At 56.8% G+C, this 24,468-nt stretch overlaps 15 protein-coding genes across 15 annotated transcripts; 7 read left to right on the top strand and 8 right to left on the bottom strand.

Annotated features, from left to right (window-relative positions):
* Positions 1-155: 155 nt before the first annotated feature.
* RPL11 (60S ribosomal protein L11) lies at positions 156-983 on the bottom strand (the record flags this gene model as incomplete). The annotated part of the gene is made up of 4 exons (XM_064799538.1): positions 156-282; positions 344-593; positions 670-868; positions 981-983. 4 exons carry the CDS (start codon positions 981-983, stop codon positions 156-158), a joined length of 579 nt encoding a protein of 192 aa, XP_064662293.1.
* Positions 984-1,012: 29 nt separating this feature from the next.
* On the top strand, positions 1,013-2,103 carry smb1 (Small nuclear ribonucleoprotein-associated protein B; the record flags this gene model as incomplete). The annotated part of the gene is made up of 5 exons (XM_064799537.1): positions 1,013-1,291; positions 1,363-1,371; positions 1,427-1,498; positions 1,557-1,980; positions 2,033-2,103. 5 exons carry the CDS (start codon positions 1,013-1,015, stop codon positions 2,101-2,103), a joined length of 855 nt encoding a protein of 284 aa, XP_064662292.1.
* A 420-nt stretch (positions 2,104-2,523) lies between these two features.
* On the bottom strand, positions 2,524-3,494 carry LTR77_002277 (uncharacterized protein; the record flags this gene model as incomplete). The annotated part of the gene is made up of 2 exons (XM_064799536.1): positions 2,524-3,338; positions 3,437-3,494. 2 exons carry the CDS (start codon positions 3,492-3,494, stop codon positions 2,524-2,526), a joined length of 873 nt encoding a protein of 290 aa, XP_064662291.1.
* Positions 3,495-5,204: 1,710 nt separating this feature from the next.
* Positions 5,205-6,532, bottom strand: LTR77_002276 (uncharacterized protein; the record flags this gene model as incomplete). Its single annotated transcript, XM_064799535.1, has 2 exons — positions 5,205-6,107; positions 6,164-6,532. 2 exons carry the CDS (start codon positions 6,530-6,532, stop codon positions 5,205-5,207), a joined length of 1,272 nt encoding a protein of 423 aa, XP_064662290.1.
* Positions 6,533-7,500: 968 nt separating this feature from the next.
* Positions 7,501-8,652, bottom strand: LTR77_002275 (uncharacterized protein; the record flags this gene model as incomplete). The annotated part of the gene is made up of 2 exons (XM_064799534.1): positions 7,501-7,538; positions 7,593-8,652. 2 exons carry the CDS (start codon positions 8,650-8,652, stop codon positions 7,501-7,503), a joined length of 1,098 nt encoding a protein of 365 aa, XP_064662289.1.
* A 306-nt stretch (positions 8,653-8,958) lies between these two features.
* Positions 8,959-9,605, bottom strand: LTR77_002274 (uncharacterized protein; the record flags this gene model as incomplete). The annotated part of the gene is made up of 2 exons (XM_064799533.1): positions 8,959-9,045; positions 9,099-9,605. 2 exons carry the CDS (start codon positions 9,603-9,605, stop codon positions 8,959-8,961), a joined length of 594 nt encoding a protein of 197 aa, XP_064662288.1.
* A 523-nt stretch (positions 9,606-10,128) lies between these two features.
* LTR77_002273 (uncharacterized protein) lies at positions 10,129-10,656 on the top strand (the record flags this gene model as incomplete). Its single annotated transcript, XM_064799532.1, has 1 exon — positions 10,129-10,656. One exon carries the CDS (start codon positions 10,129-10,131, stop codon positions 10,654-10,656), a length of 528 nt encoding a protein of 175 aa, XP_064662287.1.
* A 758-nt stretch (positions 10,657-11,414) lies between these two features.
* cdc1 (DNA polymerase delta small subunit Cdc1) lies at positions 11,415-13,257 on the bottom strand (the record flags this gene model as incomplete). The annotated part of the gene is given in 3 exon segments (XM_064799531.1): positions 11,415-11,498; positions 11,518-11,674; positions 11,729-13,257. 3 exon segments carry the CDS (start codon positions 13,255-13,257, stop codon positions 11,415-11,417), a joined length of 1,770 nt encoding a protein of 589 aa, XP_064662286.1.
* Positions 13,258-13,529: 272 nt separating this feature from the next.
* Positions 13,530-15,403, top strand: DGA1 (diacylglycerol O-acyltransferase 1; the record flags this gene model as incomplete). Its single annotated transcript, XM_064799530.1, has 2 exons — positions 13,530-15,123; positions 15,189-15,403. The coding sequence occupies 2 exons, from the start codon at positions 13,530-13,532 to the stop codon at positions 15,401-15,403; spliced, it is 1,809 nt and encodes a 602-aa protein (XP_064662285.1).
* A 370-nt stretch (positions 15,404-15,773) lies between these two features.
* On the bottom strand, positions 15,774-17,591 carry LTR77_002270 (uncharacterized protein; the record flags this gene model as incomplete). Its single annotated transcript, XM_064799529.1, has 3 exons — positions 15,774-16,674; positions 16,808-17,441; positions 17,492-17,591. 3 exons carry the CDS (start codon positions 17,589-17,591, stop codon positions 15,774-15,776), a joined length of 1,635 nt encoding a protein of 544 aa, XP_064662284.1.
* Positions 17,592-17,764: 173 nt separating this feature from the next.
* Positions 17,765-18,757, top strand: LTR77_002269 (uncharacterized protein; the record flags this gene model as incomplete). Its single annotated transcript, XM_064799528.1, has 1 exon — positions 17,765-18,757. One exon carries the CDS (start codon positions 17,765-17,767, stop codon positions 18,755-18,757), a length of 993 nt encoding a protein of 330 aa, XP_064662283.1.
* Positions 18,758-19,016: 259 nt separating this feature from the next.
* LTR77_002268 (uncharacterized protein) lies at positions 19,017-19,433 on the top strand (the record flags this gene model as incomplete). The annotated part of the gene is made up of 1 exon (XM_064799527.1): positions 19,017-19,433. The coding sequence occupies one exon, from the start codon at positions 19,017-19,019 to the stop codon at positions 19,431-19,433; it is 417 nt and encodes a 138-aa protein (XP_064662282.1).
* A 269-nt stretch (positions 19,434-19,702) lies between these two features.
* LTR77_002267 (uncharacterized protein) lies at positions 19,703-20,668 on the top strand (the record flags this gene model as incomplete). The annotated part of the gene is made up of 1 exon (XM_064799526.1): positions 19,703-20,668. The coding sequence occupies one exon, from the start codon at positions 19,703-19,705 to the stop codon at positions 20,666-20,668; it is 966 nt and encodes a 321-aa protein (XP_064662281.1).
* Positions 20,669-21,163: 495 nt separating this feature from the next.
* Positions 21,164-22,517, top strand: LTR77_002266 (uncharacterized protein; the record flags this gene model as incomplete). Its single annotated transcript, XM_064799525.1, has 2 exons — positions 21,164-21,280; positions 21,837-22,517. The coding sequence occupies 2 exons, from the start codon at positions 21,164-21,166 to the stop codon at positions 22,515-22,517; spliced, it is 798 nt and encodes a 265-aa protein (XP_064662280.1).
* A 485-nt stretch (positions 22,518-23,002) lies between these two features.
* LTR77_002265 (uncharacterized protein) lies at positions 23,003-24,403 on the bottom strand (the record flags this gene model as incomplete). Its single annotated transcript, XM_064799524.1, has 1 exon — positions 23,003-24,403. The coding sequence occupies one exon, from the start codon at positions 24,401-24,403 to the stop codon at positions 23,003-23,005; it is 1,401 nt and encodes a 466-aa protein (XP_064662279.1).
* Between the last annotated feature and the right edge of the window lie 65 nt (positions 24,404-24,468).

Genomic DNA, 24,468 nt, shown 5'->3' with positions numbered 1-24,468 from the left:
GTCACATCAAGGTGAAGCCTCCATTCTGTGATCTTGCTCATGCTGGGGAGAAAGGTGAAGTAGCAGCTTCCGATAGGCCAGAGTATCATGTGCTACCTAGCCCCATGCCATGCTCTTGACGCCATGCAGTCTTTCATCCACGGGTGAGACACCATCTACCTCACGATACCCTCGAACCTGTTCTTGAACCACTTGACCGTCTCCTGCTGGTTGATGCGGTGCGACGCGCCGATGCGGGACTTGCAGCGCCTGCGCTTGGCAACGCGCTCACCGGGGCGGGTCCTATCATAAATGTCAGCAAACATACTCCCAGCTCATCCATCGGCAATGCGACCGAACTCACATGCAGCAGTAGAAGTCCATGCCGTAGATACCGATCGCCGGGTCGTACTTGATGCCCAGATCGATGTGCTCAGAGATACCGAAGCCGAAGTTGCCCGTCTCGCTGAAGTTGCGCTTCCTCAGCTCGTACTCCTTGACCTTGAGGCCGCGCTCAAGGATCTCCTCTGCCTTGGGGCCGCGGACGGTGACGTGGACGGCGATCTTCTCGTTACGACGGATACCGAAGGTTCGGACAGTGTAGCGTGCTTTGCCTGTTGTCGATCATGTCAGCACGGCTGCCCGCATGTCCTCTTCCCAGCACGTTGTGCGTTGTAGGTATTCACGTACTGTACACAGGCGTCTGACCGCTCAGCTGCTCCAACACCTTTGCCGCTCTTGTCAACCTGTCACCAGATTCGCCGACGGAGATGTTGAGGACGAGCTTTTGGATGCGGAGCTCGCGCATGGGGTTGTTCGCCTTCTCGACTGCGCCCTGGGTCTTGACGTTCTGGCCATCGGCCTGTTGTTGGGAGCTCTCGCCTTTGGCCTGTTGTACATGATTTGTTAGTGGTTGTTCGAAGGCTGGAACTTGCGCATTTGGGGTCGTATGCTGCGTGGGAGAAGCGCTGAGTATGCCGTGGAGTGTTACGTGTACGTACCATTGTGCTGGTGAAGTCTTCACGTCCTGGCGATGGCCGATGTAGAGGTGTCGTTCAATGCGAAGTTCGAGCGGAAAGCGGAAGAAGTTGCTGTGTGGGCGCCAAGACGTTCAAATGTGGCCCGAGCGTTTCTTCGACCTCGTGAAGCTGATCTTTTTGCTCGAAGCTCACGTGGACCAGTTACCAACGTTCGAAGCAAGCACACTACACGCGCGAAAGCTCCCCGATCGCACAAGACCGCATCGACAACAAGACGTGCTCGGGCACGCGACGGCGTGAAGATGGCGGCACCCAACAAGCAGGGCAAGATGGTAAGTCCTCCCTTATGCCTTCAATGAGGTACCCTGCGTTGACAGAGACAGTTCGCTGATACCCAGTCTAGGTTGGCTTCGTGAGTACCCGCCCGACACTTTGTACTGTGTGTGCAGTCGCTTATATTCCTCCAGGTCAACTACAGAATGCGAGCCACCATGAAGGACGGGAGACAGCTGGTCGGGCAGATGCTGGCATTCGATAAGGTACATCAGGCTTATGCATGTGAAGAGCTCGCGACCACACAGTGCTAATGTATACCAGCACATGAACCTCGTCCTCGCCGACTGCGAAGAGTTCCGCAAAGTCAAGCGTAAGACCAAGGGCAGCGGCGCACCTGGCGCATCCTCCGCGCAAACCGTCGAAACCGAAGAGAAGCGCAGCATAGGCCTCGCGATCGTTCGCGGCGCACACGTCGTCTCGTGCTCAGTCGACGGCCCACCGCCCTCTGATCCTGCAGCAAGACTTGGCCAGAGCGCAACAGGGCCTTCAGGCGCTCCCACAGCGATGCAAGCAGGACCGGGGATTTCGAGGCCTGCTGGGCGTGGTGCTGGAGGCGCTGGACTACAGGGACCGGCTGCTGGTGTGGGCGGGCCTGGATTTCCTGGAGGACCGCCCATGGGCTTTCAGGGGAGAGGAGGACCGCCTGGGTTTCCCGGCGGAGGATTTCCTCCACCAGGAGGACCACGTGAGTACTTCCAACACCATCCTGCGAGCTCCTACTGACTATTTCCACGCAGCTGGCTTCGCGCCTGGTCGTGGCTATCCTGGCGGACCGCCTGGCGGACCACCCGGCTTCCCTGGCAGATGAAGTTCGCACGCGTCAAAACGGGCAACACGATCACCTCTGGAAGCTCCTGTCGCCGAACAAGGCAGTTGGCACTGCGGCAGCATGACAAGCGGTGCGAACACACACTCGTCGAACGACTGGCAGATGGCAAGCAGCAGACGGCAGACGTCGGACGGTAGACGCGAAGTAGTGAAGCAAGAGCATTAGCGATGGCGTTGGGGCTTGGTATTCCTACCACCAAAAAGGATCGAGCAGGCATGAAATGAGAAGAAGGTGTAGTCAAAGTCGAACAATGAAAGCCATGCTCAATATCATCCCAGTGCTGAACCATTGTCATCAATCGCTACAACGCATCATCTCGTCGTACCGCTCATTGCAGAAGGGTATCACGCGCTAACCACTCACTTCAAGCTTTATGCAGCATCATCGTCTCGATGACCCTCACAGAACCACAGCTCCAACCATCGCACCGAGCACAATGCCAACCGCCGCCGTCTTCATCGCCGCTCCGCCCGTGCTCGAGCTCGACCCTCCACCCCCTCCACCATTGCCACTCGCGGACGCCATGCCCGAGCTCGCAGCCATACTACTACTACTCCCTCCCACCCCCGCACTACTCCCCGCCCCAGCGCTACTACTCGCCGCCTCACTGGAGCTTGCCACCCTACTAACTGTCGTCCAGGACACCTTTTCCCCACCCACCAACACCGGCCCCCCCGTCGCGCCCACACTAACCTGCTGCCCCGCTAAATTAACCCCCGGACCGCCTGGCGTGAGCGTAAAGCCGTCGACGGCTTCGACCGAGTGCGCGGAGGTGACTGTCCAGGGGAGGCCTGCGACGGTGAAGACTGCTAACCTCGTCACGCCCGCGCCAGAGGAGGAGGCGGCGGGGGTGATGGCTTTGGCGGTGTGGGAGGTGCGGGTGGCGATTCTGCCGGGGGAGGTGAGGGTGGTGAAGGTGTTGATTAGGGGGAGGGAGTGGGAGGAGGAGGGGTTCCAGAGGGCGCGGGGTTTGAGGAGGTCGTGGGGGGCGACTACTTCCGTGGTGTCTTCGAGGAGGAGGGGGTTGGTTTCGGAGGTTGGAGGTGTTTGCCAGATCTTTTGGAGGAGCTGGTTGATGTTGAAGAGGTTGAAGGGTCCTGCTGTGCTTTTTGTGGTTGGAGCTGCTGGAGGTGCTTCGCTTGGTGTAGGTAGGAGGACAGCAGGGTCAGGACGGGTGGGTGAGGCATCTTGGTGGTCGAATGGAGATGCGATAGCTGGTAGGAGGAGATGTATGTCAGCTTCTTGCGAGAGAGGGCGGCGGCGCTCTTCAAGACTGCGCAAGATGCTGCTCCGATGGATGGGGCCAACTTACCAGCCAAAGCAACAGGAAGGCCTAAGAAGGCAATCGCTGCTGTGGTCGTGATCTTCATGCTGAGTTCGATCAAATGCACTTCGCCTCTCGTTTATGCTTGTCACGATGGAGAAATTTTGCACACTCTGAGTGATGTTGTTGTTATGGTGATTGGTGTCACTTCATGAACAGTCGGTGTTACAGGAAGTAATGGTATGAGCCGGGCAGTAACAAGCTCGCAACACCAGAAGCTTGCGCGACTTGCCTCTGAAGATAAAGCTAAATCAACCCCACTCGTCCCACGCCGACCGCTGCAGGTCCCTCATGCAGCTGTGCATACTACTTTAGAAAGCGAGGGCGCGAGGACAAAGGTGGCAGGTTGGTGAGATATGACCCCGCCGCCGTCGCCGCCACCCCGGCTGAGCGGGCGAGAAGCGAGGACGGGCGGTGTGGGACAGCATAGTCAATGCTGCTGCGAATGTGGTGACGATGGCGTGAAGAACAATTCAAGACGGTTACAGATCGATGACCGGTAACATTGTATCATCGCAGCTCGGAGCGTTGTACGTTCTCATATCGCCAAGCGAAGACGTTGCTGTCCTCAATGCACAGTGCCGGTGCAGCTTGTACAGGGATCATGCATTCAGCCGGCGTGCATGTGATCGTTGAAGGCATTCGCAGTGCCACCTGCATGTTACAATCATCGAACTCCGTATCATACTCCAAAAGCCCATTCAATAACATCGCAAACAAAACCACCATGACCCTTCCCCAGCATCGCTCCACCACAACTTCCCTCCCCCGGACGTAAGCCCGCTTCATCCACCAGACACCATTGACTCACACAACTTCCCAAGCCACCAAACAGACAATCTCAATCGCCGACCCATCCATCGAAGTCACCGGCCTCGACGCCCTCTGGCACAACATCGACACCACCTCCCCCAACGCCCTCACAACCTTCCGCAAACCGCAAATGGTTCGAAGACGACCTCAACGCCATGTTGCTACGCGTTGCAGGACACGTGCAGCAGGCGCTGTATAGTCTTGCAGCGGTGAACACGAGTAAGCAATCGGCTGTTGTGATATGTCAATCGCGGTTGGAGATCCAGCCCTTTTCTGGGGGGAGTCTGGAGGGGTAACGAGATTGGGTGAGCGTGGTGGGCGTGTAAACAAAGCTAGCCTTGCTGGTGGATATGCTTGCCGTCCTTGTTCGTACTCCAGCGTGATGAGAGGATGAACGACGTCCATTTGGATGTAGTGTATCCAGGTGATGTGTCGAGTATGACATCCGTAGCGATGGTGATCCAACATGTGACATGCGACGCACCTCCCAGCCAGTCCCATCCTGTGAATCAATGTTGTAGTCAAACGAAGCAGTAAACCAGCAGACATTGAATGCGAGTTTCTCTTCTCCCTCCGGGGCGTTCTCTTTTGATCTTTTTTCCTCCGTTTCCTGGATCTGCCTTGGAGTTATTCTTTTTGGGTGACGGGGTTAATGAGCGCTTGGAGCGTGTAGGTGTTCACTCCATTCTTTGCTCGCAAGGCACGGTCTCGTTCGGCAGTGCTTCTCGAGGTCCAGGGCGACGCTGTGCGCTTTGGCGCAGCAGAAAGACCATACCCTGGTCCGCAATCGCAACACTCATCCTGACCTCCGCCAGGAAGTGCTTCATTGGAGAGCTTGGTCGCGAAGCCCGCTGCTCCTCTTCGGCCTTCTCCTCGACCCCTAGACTTGCTTCTCACTCCTTGATGAGCACTCTTGATTCACAACACAATTCCTACCCCCCTATCACCGCCAATCCGACTCCCTCCTCGGCGAAATCGGCCTCTCAATCGCACTCTGAATAATCCTTAACGGATGCTGCGCTCCAAATTCCTCCCACTCCCCGCCCTCACTCGGCCACACCGCACTATTCCTCCTCCCGGGCACGCCAGTAATATTCTGCACCAGCGCCGCGGTCGTCAGACTCGGCAGCACTCTAACCTTGAAGTTCTGCAGGTACTTGTAATGCACCATCTCCTGGTCGACTTTCCTGCGCAGCATGCCCGCGGCGTCGGCGCCAAATTCGGCACGCCATTTCGCGGTTTCGGCGTCGAGGGAGATGGCAGTGGGTTGGGAGCCGAGGATGCGTTCGGAGAAGTTGGTCATCATGCCCGCCGGCATGGCGCGGCGGATGACGGTGGAGGCGGCGCGCTCGAAGTACTTGAGCCAGCTGGTGCCGACTTCCTTGTAGTCGAGGCCGAGTAGGCGGCAGGTCGCGGCGACCATGGCGTGGGTGTTGTTCGCGACATCATCCGAATCGATAACGAATGGCCTGGTGGCGACGTACCCGGGCTCCCAGCGACCGGAGGAGCGTTTTGAGCCTATTGAGTCCTGCCGCTTCAGGTGGTCGGTGTTGCGGAGGTAGTCGAAGAGCATGCGGGACCAGCGGAGGGAGGTCCAGACGGTGAAGTCGGCGCCGTCGACGGGATGGACGCCGTATTCGGCTTTGGCGAGGCGAAACCAGGCGGGGATGATGAGGGCTGGGTGAGAGATGAAGATGATGGGGGTGAAGAGCTTGAGAAGGTCGTCGGGGATCGTTGTCGGGTTTTGGAGGCGGGAGACGATGGTTTCTTGGCTTGAGAGGACGGAGGCCATGATGTCGTGGTTTATGATGAAGGGTGCGTATTCGGTGATGAAGACCGTTTGGCCCTGCGAGGAGGTAAGCATGGATCTGACGAACGTGGGAAAGCTTGCTGAATGCTCACCTTCTGTTCAATCTTGTCCGCTTTACGTAGAAGATCGTTCGTCGCGACTTGGTACGTAGTCGACCTCGTCTTCCAATTCGCTCCCTCCGCCCGACCGTGCCATAGCTGCCTCGTATGTTCACTGCCGATGTCCCGGTGGATGCGTTCGGGTCCCAGAGTTGCCGCCAGTACGTACGGATGGTGTATTTGGCCCAGCTTCAGATAACTCGATAATTGCTTGCTGAACAGTTGCGCACAAGTACTTTGCGTGTCGAACGCCAGCACGCGCAAAGGTTCAGCGTCCTGTTGTGGTTTCTCGTCCTCGGTCGATAGCTTCGATTTCAAATCGCACTGTTCCGCAGATGCCGGTGCCATCTCTTCTTGCGCCATGTTTACTTCGTTACTTCAACAACAAAGTGCAGCCGTAGATTTTATACACCAATAGAGGAAGAAATACGAGATGATTATTCGCAGCTCCTCTCGCCGGGTACAAGACATGCATCGCCTTCATGCTTCAAGCCACCGAGGGGTAGTAGAAGTACCGCATCTCTGACGTTGGCCATGCCAGGCACCCGCTTGCCCTGGAATGGAAACATGAAATATTGGAATCGGACTTAGCCTTGTTCTGCTGTCAGCAATCCAGTCGGTGGAATGAGCGTCCCATGACCGTTGTATAAGCGTGTGCAAGCACAAATGCAAAGGCTTGCGTCAGGGAAGACGTACTCCCTCTCTGGGCCAACAGGTGGCCTAACGAAAGAGAAGGCACGCCTACTGGAGCCCTATCGTGGAATAGTCAAACGACCAAGCGAGGCGTTTGCACTGCCTTGTGCGAGCTGGCTGTCAGAGGGAGACGCCGTTGAGGTGTGGATGGACGATGCAAGCGTTTGGGTTGCTGACGGCAGCGACCCAGCGAGCGAAGCTGACTTGAGCGTGCGCAATTGCGGGACTGTGGTCCGCATCTGCTTTGGCTGTGCGTCCGCGTGTGCCGTGTGAATGGTGTGCAGAGGAGTGAGATGAAGTGAGATGGGATGGAAACAAGATAATCGAGGCTGGGTTGTCATGCTGATCCCTGGCACCGGAAGATTTCAACAGGATTTAGAGTTCGGTGACACCCACCATACCGAACCCGACGACCTGGGTTGAGCAACCGAAGGTCTGACTTTGATATACCATCGGTCTGTTCTCCGATGTGCGAAGAACTGGAGCTGACGCTCGCCGGAAGACAGTCCTCTGGCAGACTCAACACCCCTGCCAATGCCCTTCGTCCCGAGCATCCCGCCTTCGACGCCAGATGCCATCACTGCAGTACTGGACCAGACTCCCAGCCTCAACTTGCCCAACAAAGAACCACCGTCGCACTACATGTACCTCTCAGCACCACTCCTCCCAAAATAATCTGCGAGCAACAAGTCAGCCAAATCCCCAACCCACCATCGTCGCAAAGACTCACCAAACGTACTATCCCCCTCCCAATCCATCTCATCCTCACCCTCCCCGCGCCACCCCTCCACCTTCGCCTGATCCTCACACTTCCGCTTCGGCTTCGGTCGCCCGCTCCAGAGCTCCGCCCACGCAACATCACTCATCCCCCCCTCCTGCCAACTCTCCCCCCTCGGCTTGTCTTCACGCTTGCGCTTCGCGCCTTGCGGGCGGCTCCAGATGTCGTCCCAGCTGGTCTGGGACTCGCGGCGGGGGCTTGCTGCATCCTCCATAACTTCACCCCCCTCTGCATCCGACTCCTCGTCCGAAGATGAGTCTTCGTCAGATTCACTGGATTCATCGGACGCATCCTCCTCCTCCTTCCCCTCTTCATCTTCCTCATCATCACTAAAAACCAACACCGGCTGCGCCCTCCAATCCGGCACCTTGCGCCAGCCCCAGATGCTACGTTTGGCCTCCCACACGCGTCTGCGGCACTGCCTCGCATGCTCTCTAACCTCCTTGGGAGAAGGCTGTCTCACCGGAGCGAGGGGCGGTGTACAGCGCCGGAGGCGTTTTGGCGGTTGAGCAGCTTCTCCAGACGCACAAGTGGGGTTCGGAGGGTTTGTCGGTCGCTGTACTGGCGACTGGCCTGGTGTTGTGGCGGAGAGCTGCGGGTCCAGACAGAGAGGTTGGGACTCTTCTCGATCATAACAAGAAGGCCGTGGTGAGATCGACAGCGACTGTAGCGGCGCCGTTCCCGGTTCGCTGGCGGAGAGAACGGGAGACGGCGGCGTGAGCGCGACTGAGGACGTTCTCACACCGCTGGGTGGGTAGTGGAGGTACATCGGTGACTGTACTTCCTCTTCGCATACTCGTCTGGCGAAGAAGCATGAGGATGGTTCATGGATGGCTGTGGGCCTTCTCGAGCGATCGCCTTCGGGGAGCTGGAGGTATGTCGACGGCTGTGGTGGCGGCGGGGGAGATGCTTGTACGGAGAAGTGGTCCTCTGACATGTGGACGATGGTGACTCTTCTCCCATTGCTGCCACAAGGCTCAGATTTGGTGATCGTTGAGTGTGGTTGCGCCATCTTTGTTTTTCTTTTGGAGAAGGATGTTGGCCGGCGAGATGTAGAAAATCGAATGTTGAGGAGATGTATGGAATAGGAGACAAGGGGCGCCTGGGGGTTTATATGGACGGAGAAGAGAACATCGCTTTATTAGAGTTCATGTTGATTCTTAAAGTTCATACCGATCATTAGAGTTTATACCGCGAAACTTGCTTACCACTATTGCATGTAGGTTTCGCCAGTCATGGAACTGTCAATCAAAATCACGGAACGTCTGGTTCGTACGACGTAACCTCATATTCATAGGCGTTCGAGAGTGCTGGTTCTCTAGCTCTCATTCTCCTTCTCGTCGAGCGCAACGCAGCAGGCGGCGATTAAGCTCAAGTCGACGTTACCAGCGACGGTGACGAAGTACTGCACATCCATTAGCAAACTGTCTTGCATCATAATTTTCGACGAACACCCACCGTCTGCTTGTCCCCAAAGAACTCCCTCGCATTGAAAAACTTCCTCGAAATCGCCGCGACCGGCTTGTCCTGATACGTGATCTCCGCACTCCTGTCCAACCAATCCCCCTTCACCTCCATCTCCACGTCCTTCCCATCACTCGCATTCTTGAACGTGACCACACTCCGACTCCCCATCAACTTGATCTTGCCCGTGACTTCGAAATTCGCTGTGCCATTCGGGCTCGTCCCGTGGAAGGACTTGGAGATGGCCATCATCTTGTTCGAGAGCGTGAAGAGCTCGTTGTCGCGCATGTCGGAGAACTTCTTCTGGTCGCGGATGGAGAAGGCTTTGCCTTTGACTTGCAGGATGTCGAGACCTTCGGCGGTTTTGACGGTGAAGTCGTCGCCGGAGAGGGTAAAGACGTGCTCTTTGAGGGCGAGGGTGACTTGGTTGGGGTGGTAGAGGGCGGTGCTGGGGGGTTGGGGCCCGAGGGGTGGGTTGAAGGGGGTGAGGGTGGGAGGCATCTTGTTTTGATGTGTCGGGAGTCTGTGGATTGTGGTCACAGGGTTGATATGGTATGTGGGGCAATGTAGGTGTTCACGACGGAGAGAGTAGGGAATGCGATGTTGTGGTGATTCGAAAGAGGATGAAGGAACTACCAACTGCTTCCACCTGGCATTGAAACAGGGAACGACGAAGCTCCAACGGCTGCTCTGTTCAAGCTCGCCAGCTGAGCTTCGTCCTGCGCTTAACTGTCGTCATTCTTCCGGCCCCGCGGAGGAGTCGTTACGAGGTGTTTGAGTACTGCTGGGAAGCACAACGTCTAGCACCGTGTGCAAGAATACGTACACGCACTCCCATCTCCCTATTACAAGAGGGGCGCTTAACACGCGCAACTGCCACACTGGGCGGATGACGTACCGATCGGCGCTAGCGGATCCTGCCGAACAAGCGAGCGAACAACCTCGCCAAGATTTTGACCTCGACTTTTCCAATTCGACTTGTCTCGAAAATACTCAGAAATCAAACCCCCAACACACGACAACGATGGCCGCCCCCGAAGTCGAAATGCAAGACGCCAAACCCCAACCCCTCGCTTGCGACCTCGGCCACCTCCTCTGCACCGACCCCAACCCCCTCCCCTCCCTCACCTCCGCCCCTACCCCCGCGGACCGCGAAGCCATCCTCGCCTCCACCGCCCGCGACTGCGCGCAAACCCTGATCAACCAACTCCTCACCAACTGCCCCATCTCGCGTTCCGAGGGTGAAGACCTGCAGATAACCCTTCCCGCACCGGAATACCAGCTCCCCCGTGAAAAGCCCGTGCCGAAGGAGAAGGAGAAGACGAAGTGGGAGAAGTTTGCGGCGAAGAAGGGGATTCAGAAGAAGAGGAAGGATGGGAAGAAGGTGTTTGATGAGGGGAAGGGGGATTGGGTGGCCAAGTATGGGTATAAGGGGAAGGACAATGAAGGAGGGGATTGGCTGGTTGAGGTGGACGATAAGCCGGAGAATGCGGGGGCGAAGGAGAGTGCGAGGGGGAAGGTTGGGAAGAAGGAGGTGAGGAAGCGAGGATGAGAGGGGGAATTGGACTTTGGAGACCTTCAAAAGGATGATGGAGGATTGCCGCATGGACCACGGTGGCTTCCTGGAAGATGGGATGGCCAGCCGGGTATGAGCCTCTGTATGCGGAGAACTACCACGATCGACACAATGCGGCTGAAGAGACGTACGGCATGACATGCTCTGAGCGATCAGCCTTGTTGTCATCCTCCGGTGCCTACCTTACGCCCCAAAATACCCAGTCATACAAGCCGTGCGCCGAAACGCTCGCAGTACGTCCGGTATCTTCGCTTCGGATACCTGGCAGGGTGAGCATAGCACGTCGAGATGAGTTTGCTGGTTGATCCCACGCCCGCCCTTGTCCAGCGAGAGGAACGCTTGGGGAGAAGTCTGGGAGGCTTAGCAGAAAATGGCCACGGCTAGCTCATGTACAGTGTTATCTCTCTATCAACGGGGAAAATGCCTCTGCTTGCAATTTCTCTAATATTGCATGCGCAATCCTTGGCTATTCCCATAACAAGACGAAGCGAGCTCGCCTGTTGCGTTGTAGACGACATTGCTCTTCTGCCACCCTTCCTCATGTATCTCAAGCTGCCCACCGACCAGGACGCCTCATCACTGGCTGCCCACCCTCCCGCTAGCTCACGTCCGTCAACAGTGGACTTTTTGTCTGAAACTCCATATCGAAGCTTACTGGTTGCGATCGGCCGGCACTAGTGTATGTTCGCCCGGAGTGTTTTTTAAGCTGAAAGTCCATATTAAAGCTGATGGGGCTAGGATTGCCAGTGCTGAATTGTGTAGACCGCTTTAGCAGCGGCCTTCTCTGCCCCGCCGCCTTCTCCAGCGACGTTGGACAGCTAGAGAGCCACGGCGTACGGTCTGTTGGTGTGCGTTCGCAGGCGTCGTCGTCTGGGAATCGTGATGGAGGTGAGGAATGTCTCCTGCTACCACCTCGAGAAGCAGAAGCAGAAGCGGCTCTCCCATGCTGTATCTTCGACGAGCCCTCTCGATCATCTCCTCGTTCCTCCCGCCGCTGTAGCCACTTCTCTAATGAAGAATCCTCATGCCAGCCAGCCAGAAGACTCACCCGCCCTCAAACACCTCCACCCTCACCACCTCAACCCCCAACTCGTCACTCTCCAAATCCACCACCACCACCTCCCCCGTCTCCCTGTACCCAGGCACAGCCACCACCCGCACTCTCTCGCCCCCCGGCCCCTCCACCAACCCCGTCTCGAACTTCGGCTGATTCCCCACAAAAAACAAGTGTGGACACTCCTCCATCACGAACGCGTCTCCGTCCTGGAACGGATAGCACCATAGCGTATCCGGGGCCGTGGGGGCGACGAGCCGCCAGCGCAGCATCGCTTCCATCATCTCCAGACGCGAATCGCCGTGGACGTAGCGGTAGATGTCGTCGAGGGGTTGGCCGGAGGTGCCGAGGAAGCGGTGGCCGGATAAGTCGAAGGTTGAGGGGTTGGTGGTGGGGTGGAAGTAGTGTGGTTCGTTGCTCGTGGGTTGAGAAGGGTGCGGCATGTAGGCGCGGGAATACGGGAACATGGCTGCGTGGATTGGGGGCTGGGGGAGGGAGGTGGAAGTTGGGTCGTGCTCGCCTGGTAACAGGGTGACGGGGATGGAGGGGAGGAGGTTGGCGAGGAAGGTGTCGAGGCGGTCGGTGGGGGCGGCGTTGTAGGCGCTGCTGTCGTAGCCGTATTTCTTCGCTGCGCCGCGGTTCTTGGCTGCGGCGGCTGCGAGGGCGGAGCGTGAGGGGATAGGGGAGGCGTTGGAGAGGGAGTTGCCGGCTATGATTAGGTGTGAGATTGTGGATGTTTCGGCTTGGTCGTCTGGGCCTGTCGACTCGCCCAGGAGGTATTCGAGCAGTAGGTCGAGCGTTAGAGTGTCACCAGCGTCACCGCTGATGCTGAGGCCAGAGACGATGGCGACTTTGCCGCCTTTGGGATGAGATTTGGGCGGAGGTTTCTTGTCTCTGGGGAGGTCAGAGTAGCCGTCGTCGCGTTCCCAGCGTTGGGGCTGTTCTGGGAGATCTGGGACGCGGATGTCGATGACCTCGAAGTCACCGTCCTTGTTCTCGGTGCCCACTACTGCGATGATGGCGCCTGTTACCAGCAGTACCTCGCTCAATACGCCTCCTGTGAGCCGTAGCCGTCCACTCTCGTCTTCCAGCATCATCTGTTCTTTCCCTTCATCCTCCACATATTTCACTCGTGGCGGTGGAGCAGCGATCCAGTGCTCTTTGCCAATGTCATCCAGCACATTCGGCTTCAACGGCATCTCCATGTAGCACGTCCCGACCACCCAGCACAGATCGCCCTGCCGCACATCCAGCACTCGTTCGACTTGGCGGGGGCTTTCGCCGCCGATGTCGAGTTCGGACCAGGCGTCTGCTGCGACCTTCACCACGGCGGGTTTGAGTTTGGCCAGGCGGGTGTAGTACATGTCGGCATATTGCTGCTGGTAATGTCGTTGCTCGCCCTTTGGAAGGTCGAAGGTTGTGAGGGGATTGTAGTGCGATGGCGTGCGATTGAGGGTTTCACGTTGGTCTTTCGAGGGTGCTGAAAGCAGTGCATTGTCGGAGGGTGTGTGGTCGACGGCCATGGCGGTGTTGGGTGGTGGTGGTGTAGTTGGGGATGGACGACGCGTCTGAACGCGACTTGAATTAAGCTGCCGGAAGCGGAAGGCGGGCTGGCGTCATCCCGAGGAGCTCCCATGCTTGTGACAGCCACCGGATTGTTGAGGACTCTCGCTGTTGTGTACCACGTTTCGCATCGACCCGACAGCACGGGGAGGGAAAATCGAATCGCAATGGGACGGCGACGGTAGTACCAGGTGTATACGGCAGCAGTTCAAACACTCTCACTCACCTCGCCATGGCTTTGAATGCAGAGCCGGCGGACCCTATCGCACGGGACGAGAAGGACCTCCCGCCCAAAAGTTATGCGGACGCCCTGGAGCAGAATGACGATGATTACGATGGGGAAGGCGACACGCTGATCGACGAGGATTCGATCAAAGAGAGCCCACCCCGACCTACCCACAACCGCCAGAGCAGCGAACCACGACCACTCGGCGAGATGATCGACGAGGCGGATGAGGCGCGCACGTTGACGTCGAGTCCGTCGCTCCGGCATACTAAGGGCAGGCTGGAAGAGGTTGACAACAGGGAGACCTACGCAGATGCTGTCAAGGAAGGCCTGCCGGAAGCCAACGGCAACGGCGATGCGACTAGCGAACAGAAGCATACCGAGGGCAACAAGACGCCGGAAGTCTTTGAGAGCACTGGGAAAGACGAAGTCCCTCGGACGCCGACACTACGACGAACACACAAGCGCGCTTCATCGAAAGACTTGAACGGAGTGATCAAGCAGAACGACCAGCCGGGTGAGATATCCCCACTGATCTCCCCCAAATCCCTCGTCCCCGATCCAGCCGTCAACAACCACGAAGTTGTCTTCGAAAGCCTGAACGGCAAGTCCGGCGATAACTTGGCCTCGCTCCAACCTGGCAATGGCTACTACCTCTCCATGGAGCAGAAAGAAAATAAAGCCACTTCCGCCGCACCACCGCCCAAGTTTGACGGCCGGCCACAGCTCAATTCGCGCAACCGCCGAGATAGCGAGCTAGTGTCTGGACGCCGCGCAGGTGCCAACTGGCAGCGCAGCGCCATCCGCTGGGCTCCCTTCAACACCCCTCTTCAACGCCGCCTCCAAACCGGACTCGTCCTCCTACACACCCTCAGTATAGCCGGACTCTTCGCCTTATTCTGCCTCCTTTGCTCCATTCCCCTCCTCTGGCCCATCCTCCTCCCCTACCTCATCTACGTCCTCCTCTCCCGCGCCGCCACCGACGGCAAGCTCAGCCAACGAAGCGAACGTTTGCGCCAAAGCAAAATCTGGTCTCTCTTCGCCTCCTACTTCCCTGCCCGTCTCCACCGAACGGAAGAACTACAGCCAACACGGAAGTACATCTTCGGCTACCACCCGCACGGCATCATCTCCCACGGCGCCTTCGCAGCTTTCGCAACAGAAGCGCTGGGCTTCTCCCAGCTCTTCCCCGGCATCACCAACACCCTCCTCACCCTCGACTCCAACTTCCGCATCCCCCTCTACCGCGACTACGCGCTGCGCATGGGCCTCGCCAGCGTCTCCCGCGAATCCTGCGAGAACCTGCTAACCCAAGGGGGGCCCAACGGCGAAGGCATGGGCCGCGCCATCACGATCGTCGTAGGCGGTGCAAGGGAGTCTCTCGACGGCAAACCAGGCAAGCTCCGTTTAGTGCTGAAGCGGAGGAAAGGCTTTGTGAAGTTGGCGGTGAGGACGGGAGCGGATTTAGTGCCTGTGCTCTCGTTTGGCGAAAACGACATCTACGACCAGCTAGACACTGAAAAGCATCCTTGGATCCATAAGGGACAGATGGCTGTGAAGAAGTTTATGGGGTTTACTGTGCCGCTTTTTCATGCGAGAGGTATGTTCTAGCCCCCCACCCTCCCCTTCCTTCCCTGAAGTGGTGCTAATGTTGTCGGTGTGCAGGCGTCTTCAACTACGACGTCGGCCTCATGCCCTACCGCCGCCCCATCAACGTCGTCGTCGGCCGGCCCATCGAGGTCCAGCAGTCCGCGAACCCGGACCCGGCGTACGTCGATCACCTGCATGCACAGTATGTTGATGAATTGATGCGGATTTGGGAAGAGTGGAAGGATACGTTTGCGCGGGGACGGAAGGGGGAGTTAGAGGTGGTGGAGTAGGGTGTACTCGGTACTTTGGCTTGGATTGGGTCAAAAGGTCTTTCTACGGATCTGGGCCGGTCAGGGATTGGGAGAAGTAGGGTTTGGAGGGGGAGGAGAGGATTCTGTACAGATATATACAGCTATGTGTTGATGTGTTACTACTTGGACCTGACGATCACTCCGAACCTAGTGATGGCATGTCAGTGCCGTCGTATTCAAGACCGGCCAGCGCCAATCTGCACGAGTGACAAAGCCAGCAAACCCCGAGAACTCCACTATACTTGATCGATTGTGCAACGACACATACGGCAGGCAACATGTCCAAGTCTCGTACGCTCACAAGGATAGGCTCTGCGATTCGTAATGTACATATGACCCTCCATACCCCTCACAACTTCGCCTTCACCCCCTTCTTCATCTCCTCCTCATACCTGCCCTTCAACAACCGCCGCAGAATCTTCCCACTCGCACTCTTCGGGATCTCATCCGTGAACTTCACCCCTCCGCGAAGACGCTTATGCCCAGCGACTTTCTTCGCCAACCACTCCGCTATCTCGCCTTCCAGCTGCTTGCCCGCTTGCACGCCCTTCTTCGGCACCACATACGCCAGCGGAACTTCAGACGCGATGTCCTCGCGGTAGACGCCGATCACCGCCACGTCGTCGATTTTGTCGTGGGACGCCAACACGCCTTCCAGCTCGGCAGGAGGGACTTGGAACCCCTTGTATTTGATCAGCTCCTTCACGCGGTCGGTGATGAAGAAGTTTCCGTCTTTGTCGAGATATCCCACGTCGCCGGTCTTGAAGTAATCGTCCTCGGTAAGAGCATTCTTCGTTCCTTCCGGGTTGTTAAGGTAGCCTTTGAAGATATTCGGGCCCTTGATCCAGAGTTCTCCCACCTCACCGACGGGGACTTCCTTATCTTCAGCGTCCATGAATTTGGCGGTCTGGTTCGGAAGCATCTGTCCCACGGACCCTATGTGCCGTTCCCAGTCCTCCCACTGCTGCATGTGCGTCGACGGAGAGGTTTCAGACAGGCCGTAGCCCTGCTTCACTTTGAGGGATGTGCGTTTGTGGACCGCGTGGACGATTTCCTTTGTGAGAGGTGCGGCGCCGGAGCTCATCATGCGCAGGGACGAGAGGTCGTATTTCTCTACTACTGGGTGTTTGGAGAGGAGAAGCACGACCGGTGGCACGACGTAGGCGAAGGTAATCTTTTCGTTTTGCACGATGCGGCACCAGTCTTCGATGTCGAATTTGGGCATGATCACGCAGCGGGCGCCTTTGTAACTAAAATGGTGGGTAGAATGGTCAGCAGATATCTCGACATGTGGAATGAAGATGGAGAGGGTTCAGAGCGTCGCGCAGTCCTTGGACCTTGAACGTGGCTGCGAGAGCCCTGCTACCCTTTAGCTTGACGTACAGGGCGAAGTGCATGATGCAAGTCAGTCCATAAATGTGGAAAAACGGCAAAAAGGCCAGGATGGAGTCCTTCTCCGTTATGTTGGCTTCCTTGCTCTGCATTTGTAGGATGTTGGCGACAATGTTGCGGTGGCTCAGCATGACGCCCTTTGGTTTCCCGGTGGTGCCGGAGCTGTAGACTAGGAAGGCCAGATCCTTATCCGGGTTCACTTTGGCGCGGCGGTAGCGGGCGGTGCCGGATGTGTTGCGGATGGAGGTGAAGTGTTTGAAGCGGGAGTCCCGCTGGTCGCCCATGAGGATGATGCGGTCATTGGGGATGCCGACTTGTTTGGCGGCTTCGAGGGCGATGGGGAGTTGTGCGGTTTGGGTGATGAGGGCTTTGGCGCCGGAGTCCTTGAGTTGGAAGGCCAGTTCTTCGACCGTGTAGCCTGGATTGGCGGGAGAGACCACGCCGCCGGCGAAGTGAACACCCCATGTTACTGATGGCGTGTCGACGCAGTTGGGGGAGTAGACGCCAAGGACATCTCCTCGTTGCCAGTCCCAGAGTCCTCGGAGGCCTTTGCCAAAGTCGGCTGCGGTTTGTTTGAGCTGGCCATATGTGTACTTCCGGGAGGTATATGGATCGTGGAAGATGACTGCACGCTGGTTAGTATTTGTCGAGTCATTCAACGGCGTCAGATTGAACCTTGTTCATTGCCGTAGTTGCGGTCTTTCCGATCGAATAGCAGATCCCATATCCCGCAGTCCGGGATATCAATAGATGGGTAGGGTGATTCAGCAGGCATGGTGAGATTCTCGATAGTACCAGACGTAACAAGACGTATGAGCAACACGGCGTGAGGTCGTGATGTTATATCTCGGACGAGATGTCGCGGCTCGGATCTCGGCTTGCCATCTTGGGCCGATTGGACGATACTGACGCCACCAAAAGCTTCCACTTCACTCCATCCAACCTCACATGAAGCCCGAGGAGAGCGATATCATCGCTATGAACACGTCCGCCGGTCCCATCCTCCGCCGAAGCATCTGGACCGTCCAGGCGCCCTTCCGCTGCTACCAGCGCCGATGGGCGCAGGTGCATGATGTTCGCTTCCTTTCGCAAAACCAGTCGGACAAGGTCCTCGACAAGTACCGGGCAAAACTCGACCAGAAAGCGAAGGACAAGGGTTTGAAGGACGCCGAGGAGTTGAAGGAGGCGTATGCGGATAAGATCCAGGAGTACAGGAAGAAGGCGATTGTACCTGGAGCCAATGCGCCGCTGAACGCGCAACCTCCGCCAGAGCCCCAGAGGGTGGACGAAAGTATACCGTATCAGACGCCTCCTCCGCCGGAGCCCAAGCAGGTTGCACCGCAGGTACCGAAGAGTAAGGATGGAATCAAGACGCTGAGCAGCTTTATCGATGTCGAGAAGACTGCGGAGCTACCACAAAAGGAGGTTGAGACGATCTGGCGGTTACGGCATGTCAAAGACCCGCAGAGTCTCTGTGCGGTGATGAAGACGGATACCTTCCGGAGGATCACAGAGACGGCGCGGAAGCACCCACAATTCATCCTGCCTCTCCCACGGGAAGAGCAAGGGGCAGAGATCCATTTCCTGCAATGGACTTTTCCTTCACCTACGACTGCGACCGTCCTCTTCACCCATTTGGCGGAGTTCAAGTTACGAGGCGAGTTCGCACAGCCACATACGACCGTAACACACCACATGGACCTCGCCGACAACAACGGCCTAGTCCTGATGGAAGGCCGCGTCATGGAGAACCGCGGCATCAGCGTCGACGAAGGCCGGTGGCTGCTGATTTGCCTGCAGAAGTTCTACGGCTTTGAAGCGCACAGTGAAGGCGCAAAGCAGAATGCTGGCAGGCGGAAGAAGTTGATGGAGCAATTCAGCGGTGGCGATGAGAGCTTCAAGGTTGAGGAGTTGTTGGAGGAGGCCGAGAAGGTGCCGTGAATGAGGACTGGGTGCCGGAACATAGAGAAGGGTGTACAGCGGATGTGTATCTATATGGAATGGTGGCTTGCTGATAGATGTATAGATACCCGATCGAGAATCTGGTTCCTATCAATACTTCAACCCCATTTTGCCGACGCTCGTCACTCTTATCACCTCCAGTCGTGAGTATCTGTCACTTATCACTACCAGCTGCATACACATCGAGGCCTACTACAACACAAGCGCCCGCAAAAACAACCCGACAACCACGTCCGCCATGGCCAACGCGCAATTCCAACCAATTCAACCACTCGGAGCTCGTGTCACATTCGGCGACATCCCATGGTTCACCAAAGACACAACTACCAACTTCTACGCGTTCAGTCCCCTCACCAAAGACCTTCTCATACGTTTCCCGGCCATCGCAAACGAGCGTGTGGCGAACGGTGCCAACGCGAACGGGATGCGGCATAAGCTCATGCACCTCTTCGTCTGTGTCGAGGAGATCGAGGCTTGGGTGCAAGCGGAGTGTGGCGCGACTGGTCAGCTGGTGGAGAGTGAGGACGTGAGGGCGGAGATGAAGAGGATGCTTGGGGAATTGCGAAGGTCGGTTGACGAGGCTCCGTTGGCGATTCCGTATGGAGCTGCTGGGGCGGGCGGAACCCAGCTTGCTGGACCTGGGTTGGGCAGTTGAGTAGATATCATCACGGACACTGTAGCTGAGGGATGGCAAAGGACCTTTGGGGAAGGTAATAGCTAAAGCTCTCGTTCTCATTGGCTCTTCTCTCTTCTTTCACATGCACATATCCGCCAATCATCTCCGTTTGAAGCAGGAGCGGAATCCTGCATCCCGGTCTCCGGCTGGCTGGCACAATTTGGTTTGATTTTCTAACCTTCTCAGTCGTTCACCACCTCTTCTTGTGACCTCTCAAAAGATCACTTTCATCATTACCGGTGTCCACGATGGCGCCGCCCAACTTCTTCGACAGCCGACCGGGAGGCCTTCGCAAACGCGGTGCTGCTATTCGCAGGGACAGCGTGATGTCGCCGGCCAACTGCACTCCGGTCATGCGAGGAAGTCCGGTAGGGCGAGGAAGCCTGGCGGAGCGAGGAAGCCCGGTCCCACGAGGAGGTCTGGCGGCGCGAGTAGGTCCGACGGCGCGAGGCAATATGCGACGGCCACTCAACCCGCCTAAGTGGCTCCCCAGGACGGAGCAAGACAAGCTGAAGCTACAGGAGGAGACGATCGAGGTACTGAAGGCGGATCTGCGCAAGGAAAAAGACAAGGTGGAAGGCTTCAAGACCACCATCTCCGGGGAGAGGAAGCGCAACAACGAGGAGATTCATTTGATGACCCGCAAGCTTGAGAAGAAGCACGCCACCGTGCTGGAGCTTCGAGAGGAGAAGAGCGCGCTTGAGGAAGAGTTGGAGAATCACCAGGAGCTTTTCAAGATGGGGACGGCCGTTTTCGAAGGGAGGAACAGCGATTTCGAGGCGCTCGACCTTGAGGTGAAGCAGCTGCGGGTCAGGGTCAATGAGAAGGTATCCAAGTTAAAAGCGCTGAACGTGCAATACGCACGCTTGTCTAAGGCTGCACCTGAGGCGTGGATGGAGACTGCGCTGGAGCTGGCGCTGGAGGGTCAGGCGCAGCAGACGTTGAATATGGTCAATGGATTGAAGCAGGAGGTCGCTGACAGTGATGCGGACGTTGCTCGTCTCAAGGGTAAAGTCAAGCAGCTGCAGGTCACCAACAGCGGTCTCAAGCAAGAAGCGGCGCAGATGCGTCAAATGGCTCACGAAGCGACAGAGGCTGGTGAAGCAGCTTTCGAGGACGCCAGCGAGGCGCGGAGTATCGCAGTCAACCAGGCCAAGCTCATCGACAGGCTCAGGGAGTTGAACGGTCGTGAGAGTAGCACGGACACTTCGTGAGCTCTCTATCGGTTGCGAGCTGGGAGAGGTTGGAAAGTTGGAGGCCGATGGACTTCAGATAGCATTCACTTCTCGTAGCAAAATTAGATTCTTCTCGACATGTGATCCCATGGCCGTGCACCCCGTTGCTGTTGTCAGTTCGTTGCAATAACCAAGCCATAACTCCGACGTCACTTCATCTCCCAGTTGACTTCAACTTCAACCTCCAGCCTTCACTCTCCCTTCCTCCTCCACCACCAACCCTCACCACCACTCTCGTAAGTCACCCTTCCCTTTCTGCTGACTCGACTCTGCTAACAACATCTCTGTCGTCACCTTCAGCACCACAACCACAACCAGTAAGTTCCCCTGATCGCCGTCTTTCACTCTGATCGTAACTGACACGTCGCTCACAGCACCAACACCACAAGTGAGTTCATTCTTTACCGTCCTTCACCATCCTCCTCCAATTCACTGACAAACATCATCAGCAACAACAACAACAACACCACCACCATGTCGGAGAGAGAGATCTGCGAGGAGACGGCGACCCCGGCGCCACCACAGGTGCTGCCGCGCAAGCGTGCAGCGTCTACGGAGCTGGAGAACGCCTCCAGCTCCAAGGCGGCACGAGTAAGTCTTCATTCCTTTTTGTCTTCTTTGGCGGAGGCATGGGCAGGCGGCGGGATATTGGGCAGCGGGCGGAGGGGGACCTTCTCGACGACGTGAGATTCGTGTGAGCTCAACGGCGCTCTCGTAGGCCATTGAGGATTATTTGCGACTCGGAGAAGATGTCCTCCCCACGTCAGCACGTCAGCACGTCAGCACCTTCACAAGCGGCCTTGCGGGTTTTGGTCTCGAAGACTAGAACTTCGCAAGGGCCCAACAGCAGCTCCCCGAGCCGCAAGCAAGTCGAAGTGGCTCGGAGAAGGCGTCTTCACAGCGACATCTCTGCGAGTGGTGATGACCTATGGCCGTCCCCGAGACAGCGACTCGCAATATCTCGAGTACATCGCCGTCGGCCATCGAGGGTATTTTGCGACCCGGAGAAGGGGTCTACAGCGTCTCCAAGAGCGGCCACGACGTGTCGTATCTATCTCGGAGGAGACGTCTCTCTCTCAACCCAACGACATCGACATCGACCTTTGCAGGTGCCCTGCGTCTCGGAGAACGAATCGCTAACATGCAGAAGTACACAGGGCCTGAGTACGAGAACATGTCCGTGGAGAAGAAGTTGGAGACCAGCGAGTCGGAGCACTACGATGCGGGCATGTACATGATGGTGCTCCATCAAAAGAACCAGCGAGCCGAGCAGAAGATCCAGCATCTCGAAGAGCTTCTCAAAACCACCAATCCCGACATCAGCAAGTTGAGGGAGCAGTACAAGGCGAAGTTGGACCAGGAGGTGGAGAAGATGAAGGCGAAGGACGACAAGGCCAAGAAGCTGAACAGGGGCCTGTTGACGGATCTCAACAAGAAGGACGTCGAGATCGGAAACCTCCTCGCAAGCAACGGCCACCTCCTCGCCGGCAACAACCACAAGGACCTCGTTATCGAAGGACTCAGTTATCGTGTCAGCGACGCATACCACCAAGCCTCCGAACAGCAGAACGCATTCCAGGAGCTCCGCGAAGACCTCAACGACCACATCAACAAGGCAGCGGAGACACATCTCGAGTATAACAACAAGCTGCAGCACGAGATCAGGAGGTACAACTTGATCAGTAACAAAGCCACCGAGATGAAGATCGAGCTGGTTCGTGAGCGCATGAGCATGTTCACCCTGATCGAGTCAGACGGGCGCAAGGATGAGGAGATGCGTGGGTTGCAGATGAAGCTGGAGATGATGGAGGAAGGCTATGGCGGGTGAAGCGTTCTCCGAGAGCGGAAGTGAGTCTGATTGGCGTGTGCATAGCATGAGCAGCAGTTGTTGAATCCGAGAGACGAGTTGGCCGGCTGCTGCATGGCGACGTTCTCCAAGTTTGAATGTGACCTCCAAAGACGTGTGAGTAGTAGCTGAGGTGGTTTGGATGGCGGAGAAGGCCGTATGACGGCTCTGATCCTGCAGCCTTCTCGAAGATTGGAAGTGTGTCAGGGGGGCGTGTGAATAGCACCAGCAGGTGTCCTGGGACTCGGGAGTTGATGTGGAGGCGCCGCAGTACCGACATCCTCTACGAGCCCATGAAGGTGTGAGCAGTATAGGGATATCTTCTGAGGGCGGAGAAGCTGAAATGACAAGGCTGATCCTGCAGGGTTCTCCGAGACTTCAAGTAGGTTTGAGCGGTATGCGAATAGCAGCTCAATTTGTTTTCAAATCGGAGACGGCGCGGATATTCTCTCCAATCACGTTAATCCTCATCTTTCTGCCTCAAGACCGATTAAAGCACCATCTCCAGGAAAGATTTTGGCCAACAGATCATCCTCCACGGGATCCATTTCTTCTTGCAGTCTGGACGCTACCCTATCCACTTCGTGCCATACACGCAAGATGTTGCGGCCAGCCACCTTTGCCGCGTCCTTCTCGCTCACGCCTTTTTCTAGAAGGGCATCAATGAGATCTGGGAACTTCGAGACATCCTCCAGTCCTCGTGGAGTGCTGAAAATGCCATCGAAGTCTGATCCCAGGCCAACATGGTCGTAGCCGATCAGCTCGCCGATATGCATGATATGCTTGACCACATGCTCCAGTGTATTGGTCTCCTCCACGAACTCGGGTAGACCAGTTGGAGCGCCGACATCTCGGCAGGAGACAAATTCCGGGGCGAAGTTGACCATGACCACGGAACTGCGTTCTTTGACTAGCTGCAAAATGTCATCCGGAACGTTGCGAGGGTGCGGGCAGATGGCTTTGGCGCTCGAATGGCTGAAGATCGGCGGGGCCTGGCTGCCGTTCCAACCTTTCTCTGGACTGCCTCCGAGAACATCGCGCATGGTGTCGACGCTGACGTGGCTGAGGTCTACCATCATACCGAGACGATTCATCTCGAGGATCAGCTCATGGCCTGCTTCGCTGACTCCACCATGATAGGGTGTCGAGGCCTGACTTTGGCCGTCGATACTGACGACAGCGGCATCAGAGTATTTGTTGTGGCAATTCCAATTTAGCGTAGCATATCGAATGCCGAGCTGGTGGTACAGTCTCAAGGTAGAAAGTGAATTGCCAATCTGATGCAAGCCTTCGATGATCAAAGGCGAGATGAGCTTGCCCTGCAGCCAGTTCTCCTCCGCCTCTTTGGCAGTGCGGGATATTGTGAAGTACTTTGGGTATGTCTCAGCCAGCCGGTTGAAGAGATCGATCTGCTCCAGTGTCGCCTTGACAAACGGGGCGTAGGCGGCATCTGAAAAATCCAGTCCATCCTTCGGGCACGGGACCCAAGCCGACCAGAACGTGCCCCCGAGCTGGCCTTTGTCGGCCCGGGGGAGGTCAAAGTGGCCAGGCATACCTCCCTCTTCGAATTGCTCCGTGAAATTGGCACCGTATACGTGGTTGTGCCATATTGATCTAATGAGAATCAACATGTCATTGTGGCCATCGATAAGAGGGTTATCTTCGAGTATCTTCGCTGCACCACTCAGCTGAGGCCTCAGAGGGTTGTGGGGCATTAGAATGGGCTGGCAATACAGATATCCGTAGCATAGAAGACCAGCAGCTATGGTTTTGAAGACGGCCATCCGGAGTGAACGCGGTTCCTCGTGACGGCGTCCAGATGTGGCCCCGAGCACTGGCTTCTCGTCCATGCTTGACGAAGCCTTCATCTTGAGGCGAGATTAAGAGTGATTGGAAAGAGGATGACGGACAGACGAGAAAGAGAGTTGACCTT

Source organism: Saxophila tyrrhenica, assembly GCF_035928015.1.
Source record: "Saxophila tyrrhenica strain CCFEE 5935 chromosome Unknown scaffold_3, whole genome shotgun sequence".
NCBI classification, from domain to species: domain Eukaryota; kingdom Fungi; phylum Ascomycota; class Dothideomycetes; order Mycosphaerellales; family Extremaceae; genus Saxophila; species Saxophila tyrrhenica.
The sequence above is the reverse complement of the archived record's forward strand: the minus strand, read 5'-3'. Positions and strand labels throughout refer to the sequence as shown.